At 40.1% G+C, this 22,465-nt stretch overlaps 1 protein-coding gene across 3 annotated transcripts in view; it reads left to right on the top strand.

Annotated features, from left to right (window-relative positions):
• septin12 (septin 12) overlaps nucleotides 1-22,465 on the top strand; it is a 70,452-nt gene that overhangs the window by 35,756 nt on the left and 12,231 nt on the right. The window contains exons 1-3 of one of the 3 annotated variants that reach the window (XM_015060378.1): nucleotides 7,906-7,979; nucleotides 18,220-18,615; nucleotides 21,566-21,694. In XM_015060378.1, coding sequence (XP_014915864.1) covers nucleotides 7,943-7,979; nucleotides 18,220-18,615; nucleotides 21,566-21,694 — 562 coding nt within the window. In that variant the 5' untranslated portion in view covers nucleotides 7,906-7,942. Of the gene's footprint in view, nucleotides 1-7,905; nucleotides 7,980-12,741; nucleotides 12,952-18,219; nucleotides 18,616-21,565; nucleotides 21,695-22,465 lie in introns of those variants that run through there. The other 2 variants (XM_015060379.1, XM_015060377.1) reach the window with 2 other exon arrangements.

Here is a 22,465-nt window from a genome sequence, read left to right as displayed (position 1 = left end):
TTTTTTAAATGGTAGCAGAACAAATCAGCAGGAATGTTATTAAATATTAGCGCCAATTTTGTTAAATTTGTTTCATGTGTGGGAGTTGGATCTTTGCTGACTTCTTGAAAGTTTCGTTGCTGTCTTTACAAAGGTAGCAGCACCAAATGGAAATGTTTGCTCCACAAAATAGCACAAGTGTAGCATAAATATTATCAGCTTTAAGATTCGAAGAAGGTCACTGGGTAACTTGACTTGAATACAGCTTAGATTAAAGCATTGGTTGTGGTTGAGGGTATGGTTTAAGGTGATAGGTAGGTGGGTTCATACTTTTTTAAAGCATTGTGTGTCAACATAAATCCTAGAACTCTAATGTTTTATTGCGTATAATTAGTATTTTCTGGTCAAATGAAACAGCACTCTGAATCCTAAAGGAGTTTTTATAAACAGGTTAGCACCTCGTAAAATAATACCTGATTTTGTGCATGAAGGATTTGTCTTAGGGGTTGTAATTACAGCTCAATTGAACTTGGTAGATGAATGTTTTTCTCACAAATAGTCTGTGAATCCAAAGCACATCCTTTAGAAGGATGAAACAGAGGGCCTCCTTCGAGTGTCTCTTTGATCCGGTCTAATGAGACCTCAGGATGTTTACTCAGGAGTCTTCTCAAGTACAGATTGAATACACTCAGTTTTAACAAACCAAGCTATCAGTTTGAAGACACACAGCTGTGGGGATTTCCTCCGCTCCGGCAATCCCATCGTGGAGGTAGACCTTCTCTTTAGAGAGGAAAGCCAGATGAAACTTGTTGTTCTGCTGCACTCAGCTGATAGATTCTGTCATGTTCCAAGATGTGAAGGATGCAGAGAGCAGGCAGGAAGCAGGTTGATGGAAATCAATCTAAACTTTAATCACAGACGATGGAGCAGGGCAGGAAATCCAGGAAGTTGAGGTAGATTCACAGATGAAGGCCTGAAGCATTAGAACAGCAGCCAAAGCAAACATACTAGGCCAGCAGCCAAAACGGCAAGAACGGATCCTAATGCAGACACTGGTGGTTTTAACAGCAGGACTCAGGTGTGAGGTCTAGCAGTAAAAAACCAACTAGAGCATACAAACAAAATCAGACATGAAGTCATTACTATAGGAAACAAAGTTTAGATTTATGGCCCAAACCGAAACCCCTGGCTTCGGTTTGACAGCAGAGAAAGTCAAACTAGAATGCACAATGTAAACCGTTAATCTACTCATTGTAGTGTAAACAGAGGAGTAGATAGTTGAGGAAAAAAAGAGAAAAGCCAATGAGACTGTAACAAGAGTAGTGCACTGCATGGCCATGCGACTCCACCCTGCTTTGCTGGAGAGATGGGCTCCTATCAGTCACACATCCCAGGTAATTTGCTTCTGACAAATTGCCTGGAAGATGTTCAACAAAAATCTTAACTAAAATAATATGTTGGATTCACTTGGGGCTTGAGCCTCTAATTAAAGTTACAGAAAAGGCTTATGGATTTGAGCCCAATCAGAACTTTATGGTGAAACCCAAAAAATAAAACTAGCAAGAGTTCTGATGATGAACCCAGACTACAACACCCTGAGAACATTTTTGTAGGCCTATTGCAGTAGTCAGTCAGTCAGTCAGTCAGTCAGTCAGTCAGTCAGTCAGTCAGTCAGTCAGTCAGTCAGTCAGTCAGTCAGTCAGTCAGTCAGTCAAATGATAAATTAAAATGAGCTCCATAATTTCCATTTGCATGATTTATTGTTTTTCTCTTTTCTCTCTTTCTACCAAAAACTAGATGACCAAAGTCTTCAATCTGGTGTTTTGGTCTCAGCTAAACCTTGTTTTGAAGCACAGTTTTGTTTACAGAGACTTCATAATTCATTTTGTTTGTTGTTCTTTAGAATTGAAAGTTTATTGATCTTTCAGAATTACATTGTATTATATTACTCTCAACACAACAATATTATTGTTTACCGCCATAACGTCCGGAACAATTTCTTGTCCAGCAAAATTTGCTAGTGACAGATTTACATATGTACACAGATCACAGGAGAGCAGAAGAAATCCACAGTGGCGCTACATGTTAGCTGCTGAATTTATTTTCCAAAAGGAAAAACATTCTACAAGTAACAAGCCTTCATATACCGTTTCACGTGCTGAGGCATGCATTGGGTCTTAATCAAGTCTTTGAAACTGAGAATTGGAAAATGTAATTCAATAGCGGTAATCAAATTTATTTAATTCAATCTGCATTCTGGGTTAATTGTCCACCATCCTGTGGGCAGCTGTGGCTCAGAAGGTACATGTTCTGCAGCTTCAGAGTGAGTGTGGCGTCTGTTGCCTCCTTGTTTCACAGTGACATCAGCAGAAGACTGACAGGGGAGTGATTGCCTCTACAAGGAGGCCATTCACAATTCATGGTGCACTAAGGAAATGTGAAAACATTATTAAGTTTTGGAAGTTGCTGAAGTAAAAAAAAAAAAACAAACAACAAAAAAAACGCTCTTTCTCATCAAGTGAAGTCACGTTTGAAGGTGAGCCCTATAGACTTTACGTCTTCATTTGAAACTTATTTTGCTGTAAAGCAGGAAGAAGTTCTTGCATTGTGCCATCAAACTAACTGAATAAAGACTTTTCATCAGTTGCAGAATCACTAAAAAAGATTTCCCAACTTTTAAATAGTTTTTCAGGCAACAATATGGTTGATTTATAATAAAAAAAAATAAATAAATAAAAAACAGTCAAAAAACATGTTTGTGGTTCAGGAATATCTTGACACAGAGAGCGCCACATTTATAGGCCATGTCTAGTATTCGTCTGTGTGGCAACTCTTCTGGAATGGATTTGCTTGGCATTCCTCTCAAGGCCTGTTACCTATCACACTTCTTGCCACTCAATTTTCTGTGAATTTGCTTGGATACAGAAAACAGCCAGCTTCTTCAGCAATGACCTTGTGTGTCTGCCTGTCTTCAGAATGTCTGTCAGCCATCCATCCGTCTGTCCGTTGGTAGTTTGAAGTACACGCTTCATAAGGACTCCACAAATGCCAAAATCAGAGTGAGTTGTTGATGACTCACTCATCAACAACTCAATATATATGAGAATATTCTCAATCTGATCTAGCACAAGTTTCCATTTAGAGCATTTAACATGCTGGTGTGTTCATGTTTTGTGAATTACAGGTTGCTTTGAACTAATGGGTGTTTACACTGGACTTACTATGTTTCTCTATGTGGTGCTTTGCTCAGATCATTTTGTTGCCATTAAAAGCTTATAAAAAGTTCTTGGAGCCTAATCTTCTCCTTCCTTCCTTCCTGCGCTCACTCAGGAAAACAGGAGGAGAAGTAGAGGCTATTTTTGTTGTAATTATATTTTTGTCAGTGTGTTTTAATGAAATAAACCAGTCATGAAAGTAATCATTTAACTAGTGATCCCATCGGGAGTGCGCTCTTAGTTTCTGTAATGTTGTGGAAGCATTTAACTCACTAAGTCTTCCTACAGCCGTCGGTCATTTCTTAAAAAGCAGGCAGACTGAGAGGTTCCAACAATCACAACATTTCACCTGATTACACTCCAGCATCTCCTTTATGCTTTCATGGAGTCTGAAGGTTTAATAAATGATGTTAACTGTTGACTCATCAGTTATAGTTTCATCTTAAACTGCAACAGATTCTTTGGGCATGCTTTAATGTTCTGTCCCAACTTGTCTGAATCCATAAATGATTCTGCAGGTTGTGGAAAACAGTCGAATGATGAATTATTCTGACATTAAAACGCATAGACTCTGGATAAAATGTATCAGCCTGCAAAATTATTACATGCAATCTATATAAACATATTAAACTATGATAGATTCTGTCTGTTCATCCTAAAGTGAAAGAGAGTTTGTTATTTAAGCACAACTAACGGAAACACCCAACTTTAGCTTCTCATAAGGAAACCTCCTTTCTGCCTCGTTTTCAGGCCACTACTTTTTCCTTCCTTTAGCTCAGATTAGAAACCGGTTTCCTGTCCAGTTGGTTGGTTCAAGGCTTCTAAATGTGTTTCCTGCAGCAGATGAGATTAGCTCCCCCTGTATGTTACAGCTTGTTATGTGAACCCCCGTAACACACAGGATGGACAATGATAACAGTAAAGATGATTTGAAGAGACAAGATGGCGCCTGTTCAAAGGATCTTCTGTTAAAGTTACCTCACTCAAATAAAGCCTAAAGTTACAAGGAAATTTAGGTTAATAAATCATGTATTTAAGAGTTTCATGCTTGTCCTGCAGACAGAGAAGAAAAAGAAAGGAAGCTGACTGAAGCTATTTTGTTAAAGTTGAGTTACAGCAATAAAAACGCAACGATTTACTAAATGATGTTCCATGATTTTATGATTTTAGATTACTGATTGTAAATCAGGCGGATAGATCACATCACAGGCTCTACATCTTCACAACTCTGCTGTCCTCATAAATCATGCAGTTATCTTCTATATCTGTAGATCAGTCAGCCCAAAAGGAAACGTTTGTGTGGAGCATTACAGGCAACGTTTCAATTAGTGAGAACAATATACTGTACATTCCATCTCTAAGTCAACAAATTCATACAATGGATAAAAAAGAAATCAAAAACAGAATCATCAGAAGTATCAGCTCCTCTGAGTATTACTGGTACATTCACAAGTCTGGATCTTTAACTCTCTTTAGTTTTACAGTTGCACACCAAGCTGCCGGTGCATTTCAATAAACCTACCACACATTTAGTACAGCAAGTAATCCTGCTTTTGATAAAGAATATTTGATAACACTGTATTTGATGAGGTGTGCATAAGCTTGAGATGACACTGTCATAAACATGAAATAGGTTTCATGAATGTTTTTAATGCAAAGTTGACAATTTTAATGGCCTTTTAATGCAACTTTAAAGCATTAAAAGTGTCATTCCTTATCGAATGACACTTCATGACAACAGTCACAAAGATTCATGAAGACTCCTTCATCTTCATGACAGGTGTTATGTCATGTTTATGACAGTGTCATGTCAGTCTTATGCACACCCTGACAAATAAAGTTACTGAATATTTTACCTGTATATAGGCGTTAATCACCTTATATTATCTAAGATACCCAAGACGAGAAATGTTGAGAAGAGATGGAACAGTCAGCCCTGAGCAAGAGCCTTAGTCTACTTATGGTGCATTCTCACCAGCTCTGTTCAATCCACTGTAATCCAATTTCTAGTTTGTTGGACTAGAAAGTTCGCTTTGTTTGGGGAGGTGTGAAAGCAAACTGGTCTGCCGACAAACCAAGGTCTAGTTTTGGTTGAAGTGAACTCTGGGCCGGTTCCAATGGATATGTGAACACTAAGCGGACCAGAGACTGCTTCAGAAGCAGGAATCAGGCCATAGCGCAGTGCATTCTGGGTAAATACAGCCAAAAAACATGAACACTAATTCATGATGGGGTACAGGGAGAGCCTTTGCTGTCTGTCCACTGGCGAAAACCAGTTGTGTTAGCTGCATGGCTGACGTCCAGGGAGTAACCTTGTTGAAAATGCCAATAGCGGCGGTTAGAGGAGCAAAGCAGCTGTAGTTCCAGGGCAGCCTGTTTGGAGCCGTCTTCTCTGTGAGGATGGTGGAGGTAGTGCTGGTTCTTCATTCCTGCAGAATTTCAAATAAGCTAGGTTCAAGTCTTACTCTTTGGCCGGAATACAGTTACTGATTACCCAGGCAGTTAACTCAAATATATCTTAAGCACTATTCTGTAAAAGATAAGAAATTGTGACATCATTAGAACATCTTGTAAAGGCACAGAAAACATTGAACAGCTGAAGAAGGATTGAAAAGTTCTCCTGTCTGGATATAAACTAAAGTCAGAGACTAAAATCTGATGAGGCCCCTTCTCTACCTGCAGCGCATCTTCTTACGACCTGGGCTTTGAGCCCCGTAAAGAGCAGTCGGCCCTCACAGCACAGTATTTGTTGGATAAATAGTCTTTACAGTGTAGCAAATATAACTTTGGACACACACACACACACACACACACACACACACACACACACACACACACACACACAGAGGAATGTAAAGCTCTCATTTCCTCACACACAGGAGTCAATTAAAAATGAGTCAGCCCCTACAGCTGAAAGTGATAGCTGACACTTCCTGTTGATGATGTGAAGTAAAGGTTTCAGTGATAAACAGTAAGTTAAGTGATATTCTAGCAACTACAAAAAAATCTCCAAGAAGCAAATTACTTAGCTGTAAAAACAGGATAATAACTAGAATAGGTTTATCTTGTTAGCTGTTCATTGCTAAGATAGTTTGGTTGAACCTGTAAAGGAAAGCTTGACAAGGGCAGTGAGATTTTTTTAAGGTTTGGTTTTGAACACAGTTGTTTTTTTATATTTGTATTTTGAAATAATTTATAATAATTTTGGACTGCACAGTGGCGCAGTTGGTAGTTCTGTTGCCTAGCAGCAAGAAGGTCCTGGGTTTGATTCCCGGCCCGGGGTCTTACTGCATGGAGTTTGCATGTTCTCCCTGTGCATGGTGGGTTCTCTCCGGGTACTCCGGCTTCCTCCCACAGTTCAAAAACATGACTGTTAGGTTAATTGGTCTCTTTAAATTTCTCTCTAAATGTTGCCCTGCGACAGACTGGCGACCTGTCCAGGGTGACCCCGCTTCTTGCCCAGAACGTTAGCTGGAGATGGGCACCAGCACCCCTCCTGACCCAACTAAGGACAGGGGTGTTAGAAAATGGATGCAAATAATTTATTTCAAACATGTTTTAGAAAAGCAAACAAGTAGCCAGAAGAACAAGAGAAAATAAAACATCCGTACAGTACAGAGAATGAAACAATTAGCTTGCGCTATGGAGCAGAATGCACTGCTGGCCTGCTTTGTTCTGTGGTATTCATCTGTATGGTCAATTTTTATGCTAAAGAACAAACTCGTGCATAATTTGTTATATAAAAGCAAAATGATTACAAACTGACTCACCACAGAGCAAAGCAGATTTACCAACACATTATAATGCACAGATATAGACATCTATATGGATCTATTGACTGAATAGAACTGCACAAAATAGCTAATTGCAATATTAGTCTGTGCAATGTCACATTTTCCTGCAGCTTGCTGTCTCAGAGTTGTGTGGAGCAGGTTGCGACTCTAGGGGGAGCTATTTGAGGTCTGATGAATGCTGACTGGACCTCCAGGTCAGAAACTTTAAGATGTGAAAGGAAACTTTCTGTATTTGAATCTGAACCTGACTGATGGCTTTCATGGAAAATGATCAGAAGAATCCTGCCATACGGAGTAGCTGCTTCCTCCAGCCTATATCTGTCTCACACTGGGGGGCTATCCCAGTGGCAGGAGGGGCCGTTTATATTAGGTTTAGACAGAATGAATTATTAAGAACAGCTGCTATATGGACCGGAGTATTTATAATGAGCTGCTTGTGTCTAATAGTGAGAAACCCACCCAGGCAGAGCCCACTCCCACTCAGGATCTACTGCCAGCTGTTGAGGCCGCAATGTAAACTCAGACCAACATTTTAGAAGCTGAACTTCAAGAGCTTTAGATATGAATTTAGAGTACACCTGCATGTTGCAAAAGTATTTATTCCCTAAAAACTTTCATTTGTTTTATTTCATGTAACAGACTAACACAATGTAGAGCATCTCCTTGATGATACTTGGCCACAGAGCCAAGTATCACAACATCCAACATCACAATATGTTGGATGTTGTGAAACGCTCCAAGCAGCCTGAGACGTCTGCAGGAGCTGGAGCCAGGCCAGCGTCTCTGGACGGCCATGTCACAGCGTGTTAGGGGGAAAGTTAAGACGGTTTAATCAGGAAACCATTTTTTCCTGTTAGCAGGAAATGTGTCATCTTCTGACACACACTCCGACACACGCAGCCACGCCTCTCCACACACACACACACACAGTGATATGACATCCTGCCCAGTTGAATGTGTGTCACTGCAGGCAGCTGTGCCTCCACACCAGGTAATGAACTGCTCTCTCCTTCCTGTTTTACTGTTTTTAAGGGCTCCATGTTTTTCTGTCTTACCTGAGCTGCTGCTGTCCAGGCACTGCTGGACTTTCTGGACTCTAACAGGCTCATTATGAAAACTAGACTGCATTTGAGACAGTTGCCTTCTTCACTCAGGAAGCACAGCAAACTGACTGAACATTGCATAACTTTTAACGCCTCTCATTCTCTGCAAAAATAAGTATGTAATTATTTTTGACCATCTAACTATTCAAATTAGGTTTTCTGCGCATTTCATTTCTCACAAAGAAAAGCAAAACTGTACAGAAACTGAACAGAAAATGGTCAAAAACTGCTATTAGAAAAGAGCATATTTGACACTTTTCACTTTGCTCTGAATCCTGGATTGTTTCAGTTTTTAATTTAAACATAAAAATATGGATTTATTTTTCAGAGCTAGCCATTTGTAGCCAGAAGCAGTCATAAAATATTTTAACCCATAACTTCAAATAGATTCTAATCTGTTTACATAGTATAATTATTTCTTTTTTATGTTTAGATATAAGTTCAACTTTCGTACATCTAAAACAATGAAACACTTCCAGGCATAGAATTAAAGAAATAAGAAAGCATATTTATTCATTCTAAAGAAGACATAAAGCAGCAAAGAGAAGTGGATTTCTTCCTTTGCCCTCTGAGATACCAGAATAACTTGCATTTGGTCAAAACACCCTGACATTTACACACACCACCTGCTTTCTTATTACAGCACCGATCATAATCCAGGTTCTGTTTGTGTTGAGCTGGAAAGCTTTATAATCCCTTCAGTCAAGGATCAGATTAGAATAATCTGAATCCCATCAGCTGTTAAAAATACCCAAACAATATCATAATCTTTCAGAATATGAAGGGATAAAAACTCATTAATGCCTCTTGTTAGATTAGACAAAACTTCTAAACAGAGTTTAATGTACAGATATGAGTTGGTTTATTAAACGGATACAAACTGAGTCAGTCTGAAAAAGCATTCTGTACTGCACGTTAAAAGAATGTTTAAAATCGTTTTTAAAAATCGGTCTCTCAGAAGAACTTCTATGACTTCATGTATTTTTTTTTTTAGAAATTGTGGGTTTAAGATGCACCTCTGGAGACTTTTGAGGTTGTTTTTGTCTGATAAATATCCTGTAATCTGCAGTGTGTGGTTTTGTATACTCGAGGCTGCATTAAAAAAGACTTTATAGTTTACTAAAGATCGGTTTAAAGGACCAGTTCCAGTTTAGGGCAAACTAAACTAAACTAAATCAGTGGAAGTAAAGTCTAGCGGAGTAGTGTGGACTCCATGTTCCTATGAAAAATATCTTCTTGTAAAAATGATATTTGAATCCAAATCATCTTCATGTTGTCATGGTTTACCCAGCGGAAATGGGTGCCTATCATCACCTTACACTGCAAATATCAATCTGGACAATATTTATGAAGCAAAGGACTTCACCCCGTCCTGATCGTTAGCAGATGGTCTCATGTTGGACTCTAGAGTACTTTGGGACACAGAGTCATCCCACATGGTGTACTCTGTGGGGTCTTCTATGTGTTTTGGGCAAACATCTCTACTTTAGATTTGTTGCATTTAAAGGATGACGTTGCAGAAGTCTTGAGTTTTAGTCAGATGCAACTCGCAGCTTCCTGGTTTCTGGTCGTCTCTCTGAGCTTCGCACTCTGACGTTGGGCTGAGCCTGTTGGGATGTCCAGGCTGCTGTGTGGAATGATGACCAGATCAATGGCAGCAACAGTTGCTTCTTTCTCTGTGATCGCTGCTGATGTTTTTATGGTGCGGCGTTGTGTCATGGCGCTACAGAGCAGCCGACAGAGTAACAGTTAATGAAGTGAACTTGATTTGAAGCACCTGGATGATGCTTCCTGTCTGAAAGCTGAGGGAATAAGTAAAGGGGAACTTTTTACACACAGCCTCTCTCTGTCTGGGCTTCATCTTTGTTTTATAAATATTGTCAGTGTGAGGTTATGTCATTTATTACAGTGCTCTAGAGGATAGTTATAAATAATTTTAGAACCAGATAAAGACCAGATTGTTTTTTTTATGTCCTGGTTCATGGTCATAGGTGGAAATATGAGTCGCTTGGACGTTTCAGTGGATTTGAAAGACATTAATAGATTCATTCAGTAGAAAAACACAGGTCTACAGTCATCATGTGTTTCACCAAACTGTGATAAGTTTACTGTACATCAGACTTATCCTGCTGAGACCTTTTAAGACTCTAAATGTAAGTTTCTGGAAATACTTGTTCACCTTCTAACAGATATTCTTCCAGAATGAACTCCATCCACCTTCCCATCAACACACTGACCACATTCTTCTGCTCATGAAGAGAGTATTTTATAGCATGATGTCAGTGTGTAGTGTTAAGTCTTACTCTGTGCATGTTGGACATAAAGAACAGACCACCGTGTACCAAATGTTTGCTGTGTCCTCTACATGGCAAACAGCAGGAATAGGACTGAACCACTAATGCTTCGTTTCCACTGAGCGTCAGATCGGTTTGATATTTTGTCTGTTTCCATTTTGAAACCATGTCATACAGCCGTTACTGCGCCCCCTTCAGTTGGAAGTTGATAAGTAAATGATACGATACAGTTAGAGCAGAGGTATTGGCATCCTTTGAATAGGTACAGAAAAATGTCATTGCTTACGACAAAGCAGTGAAGGTAGCGGTTATGACATGGTAGCGAATAACGATTGTTTGTCGCTGCTCTAGCATGATGTTACGCTAGGTGTTTGGGTTTAACTACGCCTGTCCAGTGGGAGTCCAGCTGGAGACACTGAGAACTGTGGAAAATCTCTCCTGAATATGCCATATATGGCATACTGACCTGCACTGACCCATACTGTACTGAACCGCACCATACTGCTCAGTGGAGACGAGGCACAACAGTTTTCCTTTGAGCAGAATCTCCCAACTGGGCCTCTGGGCTGCTTCTCTGATGAATGTTGTTCTCTTTCCTGAATTCAAATGCATTAGACTCTTTTCGGATTTCTTTATGTCAGAAAATTGTGAAAACCGAGTTAATTTCCATTTAACTTTGCAGTCTTGTGCTACCCCTTTCACTGCTGCCTTGCAGCATGAATGTCTTGAGTTCAAATCCCAACTTGGGGTATTTCTTAGATGTTCTTTCCAGGTACTCTGGCTTCCTCTCAGGATCTGAAAAAAGTCTGACTGTTGGCTTATTCAGTCTCTCTAAATTAGCCCTTAGCTATGAGTGTGTCCATCCTGTGTGTCTCTGTGTTTCCCTGTGAGTGGCGACCTGTTCAGGGTGGACCCCGCCTCTCACCCATTGACCGCTGGAGATAAGTATCCTTCCCTCAATGGCCCTGCCATAAGATGCCATATGTGGCAGATGGATGGAATATGAATGAAATATAGCAGTGTTCTTTAAAAACCTTGGAATAATTCATTGGGTATGGAAACATTTGTGAGACCCTGTATGCTGTAAGATTAAAGAGACCCCAGCCTGACACTAGAAACCACATAACCACTGTGTTTGTCAACTTGTCAAAACCAAACACTATTTTCTCCACTCTTACCACCTGGTCTGACCATACTTTTAGCCATGCAGAGTCTAGTTCAGAGTTCACTGTGCTACTTGTCTGACACAGTGGATGTGGACTGCATGCAGATACTGTTGAAACTAAACTCGCTGCAGGAAGTGGAGCTAAGGGGAGTATCGGTGGGTTCTTCTTATGCTGTGTTTAGACCTGCAGTTACCTACGGCTACAAGAGGAGATCTTTCAGAGCGACAGCTCAAACCTGGAATCATGACTTTATTCTTCCTACATGCAAAAAAAACATCTAACTTGGGGCTGGACAACAAATCACAATAGGCACTTGATCAATATCAATAGATAATACATCTGATCGAATATTCAATATTTAATATATAGAATATTCAATAAGCTCTGATCCAGAACTGCTCAGCATTCTGGGAGATGTATGCAGAGCAAAGACTTCAGCTGCTCAACCTCTCACGGCCAGCTGAGCAAAGTGACTGGCATCAACGAACTCAGCTGTTCCGTGGTTACCCTAGCAACAACCTGTTCTGTAAATTGTGAAGGAGAGGCTTCAGGTTTCTTCTCGGTGCCTCATAGCTGCTTCTGAATAACAAAACAGCAGCATGGAGTGAAATCTGTAGGTGAAACAGAAAAGGTCACACCACCAGTTTGGCAGCATTTTAAGCACAAAATCAATAAACTTTTTTGTAAGACCATGTTATGGTAAAATAAATAAATAAAGCTTAAAATAATAGCAACCTTGATCACAACTTATTGAAATAGGTTATGCAAAATCTGTCATTGTAGGACGCAACAGTCACCAAAAACCCCCCCAAAAAAACCATTGCAATATCCTGGATGGGTTTCTCTGTACTGCTACTTAGAGAACATCACTTCCTTCTCCAGACTAAATAATGGCCTGTAACACAGATTTTCTAAGTTGGACGTCAAATTGCTTTACAGTTTTACTGACCACATGAAAAACCCAGCAGGTGTTGACGTGATCTAACTGGGTGACGTCAGAGACTTGGAGCTGTTATCAGTGGTGATTGCAGCATCCATGGCTCTCCGGCTGACAGCTCAGTCACTGCTGGGTAAATGATCCTGACGGGGGAGGAGGGCGTAGTCCTGCTCCTCTAAGGGATTAGTACAAGCTCCTTGGGGCATTTACATGTGAATAGATCCTGGGGCTGCAGTCCAACTGCACCCCCTCCCTCCGTCTCTCCCTCTCTGTCTCTCAACCTTTCTTCACTCTGCTCCTGACAGCAGGGAGAACCAAAGGGAGGCAGCAGGGAGGGAAAAAAAGAGTTCCTCACTGTTACCAAAAACAAACGTTGCCAGAACGGGTTTGGGAGGTTGCATTTAGAGGCCTTCCGTTGCCAACTGGGGATTCCCTGTGCTGGCATTTGTGGATCGTAATAAAGGTAGGAATTGTTGTTCTCCTTTGGCTGTTTTGGTTTTGTTTCTGCCCTCGTGGATTTCGAAGGGGAGTCTCTGATATTCCATGCTTAGTGTTGTGGCCTAACAATGAAAGCAGATGGGACTGGTCCACTCTGGCTCTCAGGATGGGGGCTGGGGGAAAGGAAGGCCTGCGCTCCGTTTGTCTGCAACAGGTCCTCAGAGCCAGAGCTGTTTTCTTAAAGTCTATGCTTATTAGCAAAACTCATGTGCTCTATTTTTATTGAAGTTTTACTTCTTTTTAAAACATATTTAAAATAATCATAGAATCCTTTGAGGAAACTATTTTTGTTTTTAAGGTACAATCAAATATGTTTTTTACAATATAGAAAGTTTTGGGGAATAGTAAAAATAATTTTAACAGCAAATATTTTACTTTTCCAACTTTCAGGCCACCAACAGAGAAACTTGCTTTCTTTAGGAAAATACTTACAAAGTGCCCATTATAATAATTTAATTTGATCCTGTATTCTAAAGAGTTTATCACACCATGATCTCTGATTGGGCTCCTTAACTCTTACTATGCTCAAACCAAAATAACTCTGAGTGATCTCTCCTGCGTTTATATTTTACTCTGTGGAGTTACATGAACACATTTGTTTGTAGTCAATCACATCACCTTTCAGAGCATCCTGTTTATGCGTTCTATAAAATGGCACTAAGTGGCAGAGAAATAAATTATACTCCCACAACCTGCGTGTATGAAGATGTCAACACAGAGCTCAGCTCCTGGTGTTGAGTTGATATGCTGCAGTTTGCAAGCCACCATGCTTTGGTTCTGCAACTTCATCCTCATGATCTGAAAATGCTTCACCTTGTTTGATGTCAAAAGTCAGAGTGATCTATAAAGAGGAGTTTGTAATTGAATTAATGATCTTATTTTTCCAGCTTCTGAGTAGACCAGGAAAGGTGTCCAAAGTCGGTCCTGGAGGGCCGGCATCCTGGATGTTTTAGTTCTCTCCTTGGTGGTAGTAACAACCTCCTCAGCAAGTCAATGTTCTCCTTAGGCCTCTATTGAGCCATCATTTGATCCAGGTGCGTTAAACCAGGGAGAGAACTAAAACATATAGGATGCCGGCCCTCCAGGACCCCTGGAGTAGACTGTCATAGTTGTCATTGTATTCAGTCTTTTGTATGTGTGAGAAGCAGCTGATTGCCATTCATCTCTGTTCTTCAGAGGCAGATAGTGATGTTCCCCCTGACACCAGACTGGCTTCTGACTCAGTGCTCTGTGTGTCAGCTTGCATCAAAATGGGAAAACCCATGTGACTTATGAGGCTTGAATCAGTCAAACTGATTCACCTGGAGACATCAGAGTGATAGAAATGTATTGAAGATGAAAGGAAGTGTGCTCTGTCTGAGCTTGCTTCAACATTTTTTGGAGGTTGCTGCATATTTAAACAACTGAGGTCACACAGACAGTTTGTGTTTGTGTATATATGCACACAGCCTGACTAGCTGTGTGTATGCATGTGGTCAGCCGAGGCCAAGGAGAGATGTCTGCTCAGTCAGTAACACAAGTGGGAATTTGCATTGCACATAGAATCCAAGCGCTCAACAGCTAACATAAGTCCTGCAGTGCATCTTCACCTGCTAACGTCCAGCTGTACCGCAGGACTTAGAAATGAATCGACACTTCAACAGTCAGTCAGTGAAGGTGAAAAGTAGATTGGATTTTCACCGAAGACTAGTGATGACACCACGTAAAGTCAGCTGTGTAAAGTCAAAGGAAATTAGTAGGGATGCATGATATTGGATTTTTGGTCGATATCCGATATTCTAAAATTCATTTGGCTGATAACCAATACCAAAACCAATATATTTTTTTAATATACTTACTGAAACTATATGACTTTCTCTAATGTGAAATTAAAATACTGTATTATCTTTGTCAATTTAGCCAGCTACCAAATGCAAATCCTAAAAAGCAGGCTGAAAATGATGAAACACTTTAAATGTATTATTTTTAGTGTCACATTTATTCATGACATTTGCTCTCTAAGACAATGACAACACTCAAACAGGACATTGTGCTGTGCTGCAGGCATCATTGTCACTGGTTTATCATATATATCTGACGCCTTTTATATCGATGAGTTATCAGTCTGATATTACATTTTACAGCTAATATTGGCCGATACCGATAACATGCCGATCATATCGTGCATCCATAGAAACTAGAGTTATTTTATGGTGCTAGTGCCCTTTATTTGACCATTATAAAATAATTTAAATTAAGAAGATGAGCTATAAGACGCTTTAACAATACACACAGCAGCAGCAATGCCTCTTTCTTTTATATTGATGTTGGAAGATGAGCCACTAAAACCTTGAAGTTTAAAAACATCGCTGGCAGATTATTTCACTTATAATACGGGAAAAATGTGTTATAAGGTTCTCCATTAATTTTTTCTCATTTCAAATTGAATTAGATATTTCACTTTAAACTAGAACAAATATTTTGTGTTTTTGCACCCTGTATGAGAACATATTTGCTGTATTTTTCTAATGCCCATAACTCGCTGTGAAGTCATCATTCCTATTGAACCAGCGACCTCTGTCCCAGTTGTCAATTAGCAGCGAGATGTTTGAGGATCAGAATGAATCCTTTTTTGTCAAATCATTCCTGTGTGAAGCCGCAGCATTGTCTGAGAGCGTCGGTCTGTTTGGACTCAGCAGGATTAGTTCTGTTCTGTGTGCGCTCGGATATTTATAGCTGATTAAATCATGCGGACTGACACCGGTCAGCGGCCTCTGTGCTCCACCGTGCATCGTTTGTGCATGTGGGCCAAGGCAACAGCTGCTTTTCGCATCTTGTTGAGTCACAGTACACACAGGTGTCAGTCATGCTACATGACTTTGTTGGTGTATTTGCAGGAACATACAGCGAGAGCTTAAAGGTAGGAAGTGTGGGGGTGGGGGGTGTCAGCACTGTCCAATCCTCTTACAGCACAGACAGATACATGCAGTCACATGCAGATCGGAGCCGATAGGCTTCATTCAGCTAAGTCCTGCAAGGCAGCATGCTGCTGTGTGTGTGAACACGCTCTAAGCCCGGGGAGGCTAATTATAGCTGCTCTTTACCTGTGTGTGTGTGTCATTGTCCAATTAAACGTAAATTTGGCTACTGGAGCCATAAATCTGGCCTCTTTCAGAACTTTAAAACCGTTTTGGATTTTCTGGAGAGCTGTCATTAGAACACAAACTCCTCTGGAGATGAGAGAGAGAACTATTTAAAAACACCCTGACTCAGAACACTGACACCAAATTCCTGAAACTGCCTCAAAGAAATAATTTGTGTGTGTTTGTTCAGGTGTCTTATATTCCTCATTTTAAAGTCAATTTACAGGAATTATTTTTGTACCTAAAACTTATAAAACATTTTAAAATTGCAACATAAGCATGCTGCCTTGTTATTTTGTACATCTTCATAGTTACAGGAGATCGGAAAAGTACTGACTCCTTAAACTTTCCTTCTTTGTGACGTTCACTGTAAACGGTTTACACCGTATGCTAATGGTACTGAGAGCTGTTAGCCATGCGCCGGTGTTTACATGTTCTTACATGATCACAAATAGATAATATCAAGCACTGTGTGTAACTTTTACTATTATATCACATTTACTTGAGTAACTTTTTGGAAAAAAATTATTCTTAGGAGTAGTTTATACTCTGACTTGAGTTGTGTCTTTATGAAATATCACTACTCTTACTTTAGTAAAATTTCTGGATACTCCACCCAACACAAATAACGACAGGGAATGAAGACAAAATCACATTTTAACCAAAAATGCATGAGACAGATACACATTTACAGTTTATGATAAAGTGAGTTTTTTTAACACAATTCTTATTGTTTCATGCTATGTGAAATATGATAAAGACCATACATCATAAGCATTTTACTCAGCTCTATAATACAATGCATTAACTACTGTAAGCATTAGTTTTATCTGGCTTTGTTGTATTGAAAAATATGTTCAGAAAAAAGAGTCTTCTGCTTGGACTTATTTTATTATGTTATTTATTTGTAATGATTTAGTCTTCAAAATACCAGAATTTTCACAAAATCTTATTACATCATTTCTAAAGGTGTTAAGATTAAACTGTTATTTAGAACTTATGTTGGCTTTTAATCACAATTTTTTTTGTCTTTTACTTGAGTAAAAATATGTTGAACTAGTGCTGTCCAAACTTCAGTTTAATTTCTGGCTCCTCTGTGTGCAGATTGACATGCAGACAGGCAGTTTATACCTGTTTAGACTGCAGCCATATTGGATACTGAACTGCTGAGTGACATCCTCCTGTCGCCATTTTAGGAAAAACTTTTAAGACTTTCTCAAATTCTCAGACTCTTCTAAAATTTGACATTAGTAAGGTTATTCACAAAACACCTTCAGCTTCAAGAGAGCTCCTTCCTAAAGTGACAAAATGTTAGGAGTAGTGAGGATGACTTTCAGCGAGCCTAGTTGTGTGATATGCAGATAGCAGAAAGGAGAGACATTGTCTGTAACATGGACAGAACCCAGTCAACAGCAACAGGCTCTGCTCTGCTGTCCAATGTCAAACAGATGATGTAGTAATATGACAACATGGTAAAAAGACGTGACAAATCAAAATAACCCTAAGGGTTAACCTAACCTAACCTAACCCATAAGGGTGAGCAGCTCCACCATCTTGAAGTGGAGCCGATGAGTTGAAAGGATTCAGTTGAGGCGGTCGGCATGCCTCATGATCACTTCCCTTTAGGGTTTCAGATCCAGATCTTGCTGGAGGAACTAAATATCCTGTCTGACCTGAGAACAATGTAGGATCACTCAGAATTAAGCTGGGGGTGTCTTTGTTTCCCCATGGACCTGTTACCCTTTTGACCTGATTATTGATGGATGGAAAACTACTCAATGCCAGACGTTCATGGGCTTTTGAATTTTTCTTACATATCATATAGTTACCCATGACCTCAACATGTCTGCCTGCCCTGTCAAGTCACATTGGTTTCTAATTAGTTTTGATAATCGATTGGCAGATCTATTATAGAATATAGAATGTCACACCATGGTTGGTCAGTACTCTCAGCTCCACATGTGGATATCCTGAAATCCTGTATCAGAAAGCAGCCTCGCCAATTCTATCACCACTCACCATTTTCTCATTTCTCCTTCGTACGGGCAATCTTGTTCTTGAGTTTATTGCATCAGAAAATCTAATCCATGTTCTGTGTTCCATGTTCTCAGAACCTGCAAGAAAGTTGCTGACAGCCCCGCCGAGCCTGATGGAGGAGAGAGGGGATAAGGAGAGCGTCATCATGGGAGACGAGCAAGTGGATGAAGGCAAGAACCACGAACACCAAACCATCCAGACCTCCAGGTCAGAAAAGGGTCAGCGTGAGGAGGAGCATGTGGAGCCAGAAGAGATCGGGAAGGAGAAGGGAATGGGAATCGAAGAGACCAAGAAAGAGTCTGAGCTGGAGGCCGAGGTGCAGCTGGAGCTTCGCCAGTCCGCCCCCAGCTTCCAGACCGGCTTCATCCGAGGCACCGACCTGTTTGGTTACGTGGGCATCGAGGCGGTTCTGGACCAAATGAGGCGCAAGACCATGAAGGCTGGCTTTGAGTTTAACATTATGGTGGTTGGTGAGTTAACAACACACATATTCATATGAAAGAGAATAAAATTTAGAACCAAGACTAGTGTTATCAAAGTCTTAATCAATAAATGATGTCAGTCCTTACAATGAGAAATATGCTCATTACTACTGAAACACAATTCAAATGTCGTGTTTTGGAGACTTTGCACTACTGTTTATATCAAGACACAAAATGATAAGATAATATCATATCATCAGTGCAGGTGAAGTAGTAAACCAGTGCAGCTGAAATCACTTTGACACTTTATTTAGCCAGCTGGTTGCTGTAACAGAGAGACTGAGTGTTTGAAGTGTTGCTCTTCCTGTGTTGGCGATAGATATCTAAAAAGAAAGTGTGCTGCCAATTATCACTTGGCATCAAAATGGCCTCACATGCAGGAAACTGCTGCTACACTGGAAAAACACAAAATCTTATCAAATATCTTTGGTCTAATATGGGAAAAGATCTTGTTCATAATCTGTCAGTAGAACTAATTCCTTTTAAAATCAATATTAAGGAATTATTGGCCTAAAACAAGCTGCCACATCCTGCTAAAAAGTTATTTGCAAGTACATCCTGTCTAATTTCAAGTGTACGGTACTAAAATGTTTGCAATAGAAACTGGACCAAAAATATTTGGTGGTTTTGCACTGTGAGAATTTTGCTGCTGGAAGAGAACAGATCAACCAGAGCTTCAAAACGAGAGGCTAAGCTCCAATGATGTAGATTTTAGGATGTCCATTAAGCTCCTCTACAGAACTGTGCTGCCACCATTGCAGAGCTTGGTTAGCTCTGCAATGGTGGCAGGTCATTGGATGCGCATTAGGGCGAAGAAAAAACATCCAAAAACATAAAGCTTCTGCAGGAAATATAATAGAGAGGAGAACAGTGGGCAGAAATTGTTTTCTGTGATGAGTGTTTCTGATTGTTAGGGATATCTCTGTCATGATTTGTGTCATTGAAAAGTACCAAATTCAGGAAAACTCCAGCGCTAAGAGGTTTATTGAAAGGTGCTGTACCGCAGTAGCCTGGTAAAAACTAGCTGCTTGTTCTGTGCTTTGCAACTCTTTTGAGGTTTTAATTTTTCCCACTTGCCAACATTTGTAACGCACCAGTTTGATGCCATGAAGCTAACCGGAAATTCTCTGAGCTGTAAACAACGATTTTAAAACGGATCAGAAAGTCAACGTCATTGTTCACAACTTCTCCGTCTGTTCGCTGACTTGGATTCCTGGGAGAAAGCCAGACTGCCTTCGAAATAGGATTTGGATCAAACAGCATAGCTCAGGAAGGCAACAGCCAGACTATTACTGATAGGAACATCCAAGAAAACACAAACGGTAATCAAAAAACTTAGCAACCCAAGCCCCACTGACGATATGAGAATAAAAAAAAGAATGAAAACAAGAACTGTATGAAATGAGAGCGATCGTCACTCAAGTTAAGGTGTGACAGGGGAAACAGGAAGTAAATGAAGCAGAAAGCATCAGTGGAAATTATCTTCCAAATACAACATTGAACACGGTTCAAATGGAGAAAACAGAAGCTAGCTTAACACAAATCAAGAGAAAACACTCAAAATGAAATCAGATTTTCCCTGAGAGGAATCAACGAGGCCGCATCAGTCCTGCGTCATGCTGACAGTGAAGCACCATGATGCAGTGTGTGTTGGGCTGTTGCTTCTTATGTGATGGTAATGATCACAACCTCACCTGCTCAGAACTCCAAGCTCAAGTTGTGATTTTCATGGTTTGGATCTGAAGATGCTCCACTGCCACAGTCGTTTCTGCAAAGACCCAGAGTTTTTTTTGTTTGTTTGTTTTGTTTTGTTTTATGGGAGGTTAAATGGTTTCCAGTAGCAGCAGAAAGTAGTTGATACTTTTAGCTCTGTAAATGACGAAGCAGCCGAAGCTTATTGCTTGTTGCTTGAAGTTGTTGATTTGCTCTCTGTCTATTTCTCCCACACTTTGAAAACTGGTTGGTTTTGAGTGATGCTTCTGAATCCAGGGCAAAACTTTGAGGAATGATTTTCAAAAAAGTTCCATCTCCGACCTGACTGAGCTTAAAGGATATGTTCTGAAGTCGTCAACTCTTAACACCTTTTGGAAAAACTTCTTCAAGGTCATTTCACACACATGTGGGAGAACATTAACACCTTCCCTCCATGTGTTTGGGATCTTCCCTCCAGAAGTTAAAGTTACTGAAACACGAACTAAAGCAACAGCGTTTGCCTCATTAAATACTCCAGTCAAAACTCCTGCTTTCAATAGTTGGATTAAAGAGATGTGATTCATGCTACAGTTAGAAAAAATAAGATGCATCAGAATGGGATGCTGTGACAAGTTTATAGAGATCTGGTCATAATTTATGGAGTTTATATTAAAAAAAAATTAGGAATATCTGGTGAAGCTGGAATTTTTTAGAATATGAGCAACTGTGTATTTTTATTTGAATGTGCATGTTTTGCTATGTGCTGCTGTGCCTTTTACTTGTTGACAGATTATTTCACTTTTCATATAGAAAGAGGAAGTGTGACTCTGTGAGGAAGTGGTTTAGAAAGCTGCTGGGCTGATTTGCACTTTCCTGCTCTACACAAAGTTTAGATGAGCTACACTTCCTCTGCTGTCTAACTGAAACTTTAACAAGTGTGCACAAGTTATTCTTTTCAGTCATCGCTTACATTCAGGCAATTTGTTGTTTTATGCAACTTTTCCTGACACACATGTATACTTTGTTTTTGTTTTTTTTTTATTTGTCTGGTGAGCTTAGTGTTGATAAATCAGGTCACAGAGGGAGGGGCTGTGATTGAACCGTGATTTGGTATCTTGGTATCCCTCTTCTGCTGCAGGAGCCTTTTATTGTTTTTTTCTCAACATGTAATTCTATAAATGTGCACCCCAGGCCGTCTGAAAAGACGGTTTTATCAGAGTGGAGGCTGAACGGCTTCTGTTTGCAGGTCAGAGTGGACTGGGGAAGTCTACGCTTGTCAACACGCTATTCAAGTCAAAAGTCAGCCGGAAGTCCTGCACACCTGACTACGAAGAGAAGATATCCAAAACAGTCAAACTGCATACAGTCAGTCATGGTGGGCACACACACATACACACACACTTACAGATCACACCTGAAGCTTCAGTGTTTCCACTAACACTCTCCAGAAAGTCGACCCGAGGAAAGCAGCACTATTTGTTTGTGTTGTGTTCTTGCCTTTGTTCTGGCCCCTGTGAATCATTTCTGTCCACTGATCTATTCAGAGGCAGCTCTCACATCCTGCTTTCACATCTCTTTTCCCTGAGCAGGAATCCCACCGTGGGCTGGATGCTGAAAGACACGTCTGTTTAACCATGGATGTGTACTAAGCTTTGAACGTTCAAAGAAACGTCTGAATATGCGGGAAGAGGTGTAAGGCAGTAGTTTTCTGAAGTTATAGTTTGTAAAATCATTTTACAAATGGACACTTATGAATTGTAACAGCTTAGTTCACAAGGAATGAACACAGATTCAGTAAAAATAAAAGCTCAGGATGAACTGACATCCCAGTTCTGTCAGGACCAAACAGTTGCAGTTCAGGTTCTCTTTGACATTGTTCATCATTTCCTCTTTGTTATCAACTTCTTCAGCTTACATTTAAAGTTTAACAGAAGCAGAGTCAGGACCACATATAAACACCACAGTTTTTGAAAAATATCCATCTTTTCTCACCAAGCCTCTGCATGTGTCAGACAATCTGTTTCACAAACAGATTGTCTGACAGTATTGGCCGTTCCGATCCAATACTGATATCAGAAATCGGTCCGACTCTGACCAAAACAAATGAGCACAACTACAGAAATAGTTCAGAATAACCTGAGTCAGT

Source organism: Poecilia latipinna, unplaced genomic scaffold (genome assembly GCF_001443285.1).
Source record: "Poecilia latipinna isolate Pla-1442-1.1 unplaced genomic scaffold, P_latipinna-1.0 Scaffold1705, whole genome shotgun sequence".
NCBI lineage: Eukaryota > Metazoa > Chordata > Actinopteri > Cyprinodontiformes > Poeciliidae > Poecilia > Poecilia latipinna.
The sequence above is the reverse complement of the archived record's forward strand: the minus strand, read 5'-3'. Positions and strand labels throughout refer to the sequence as shown.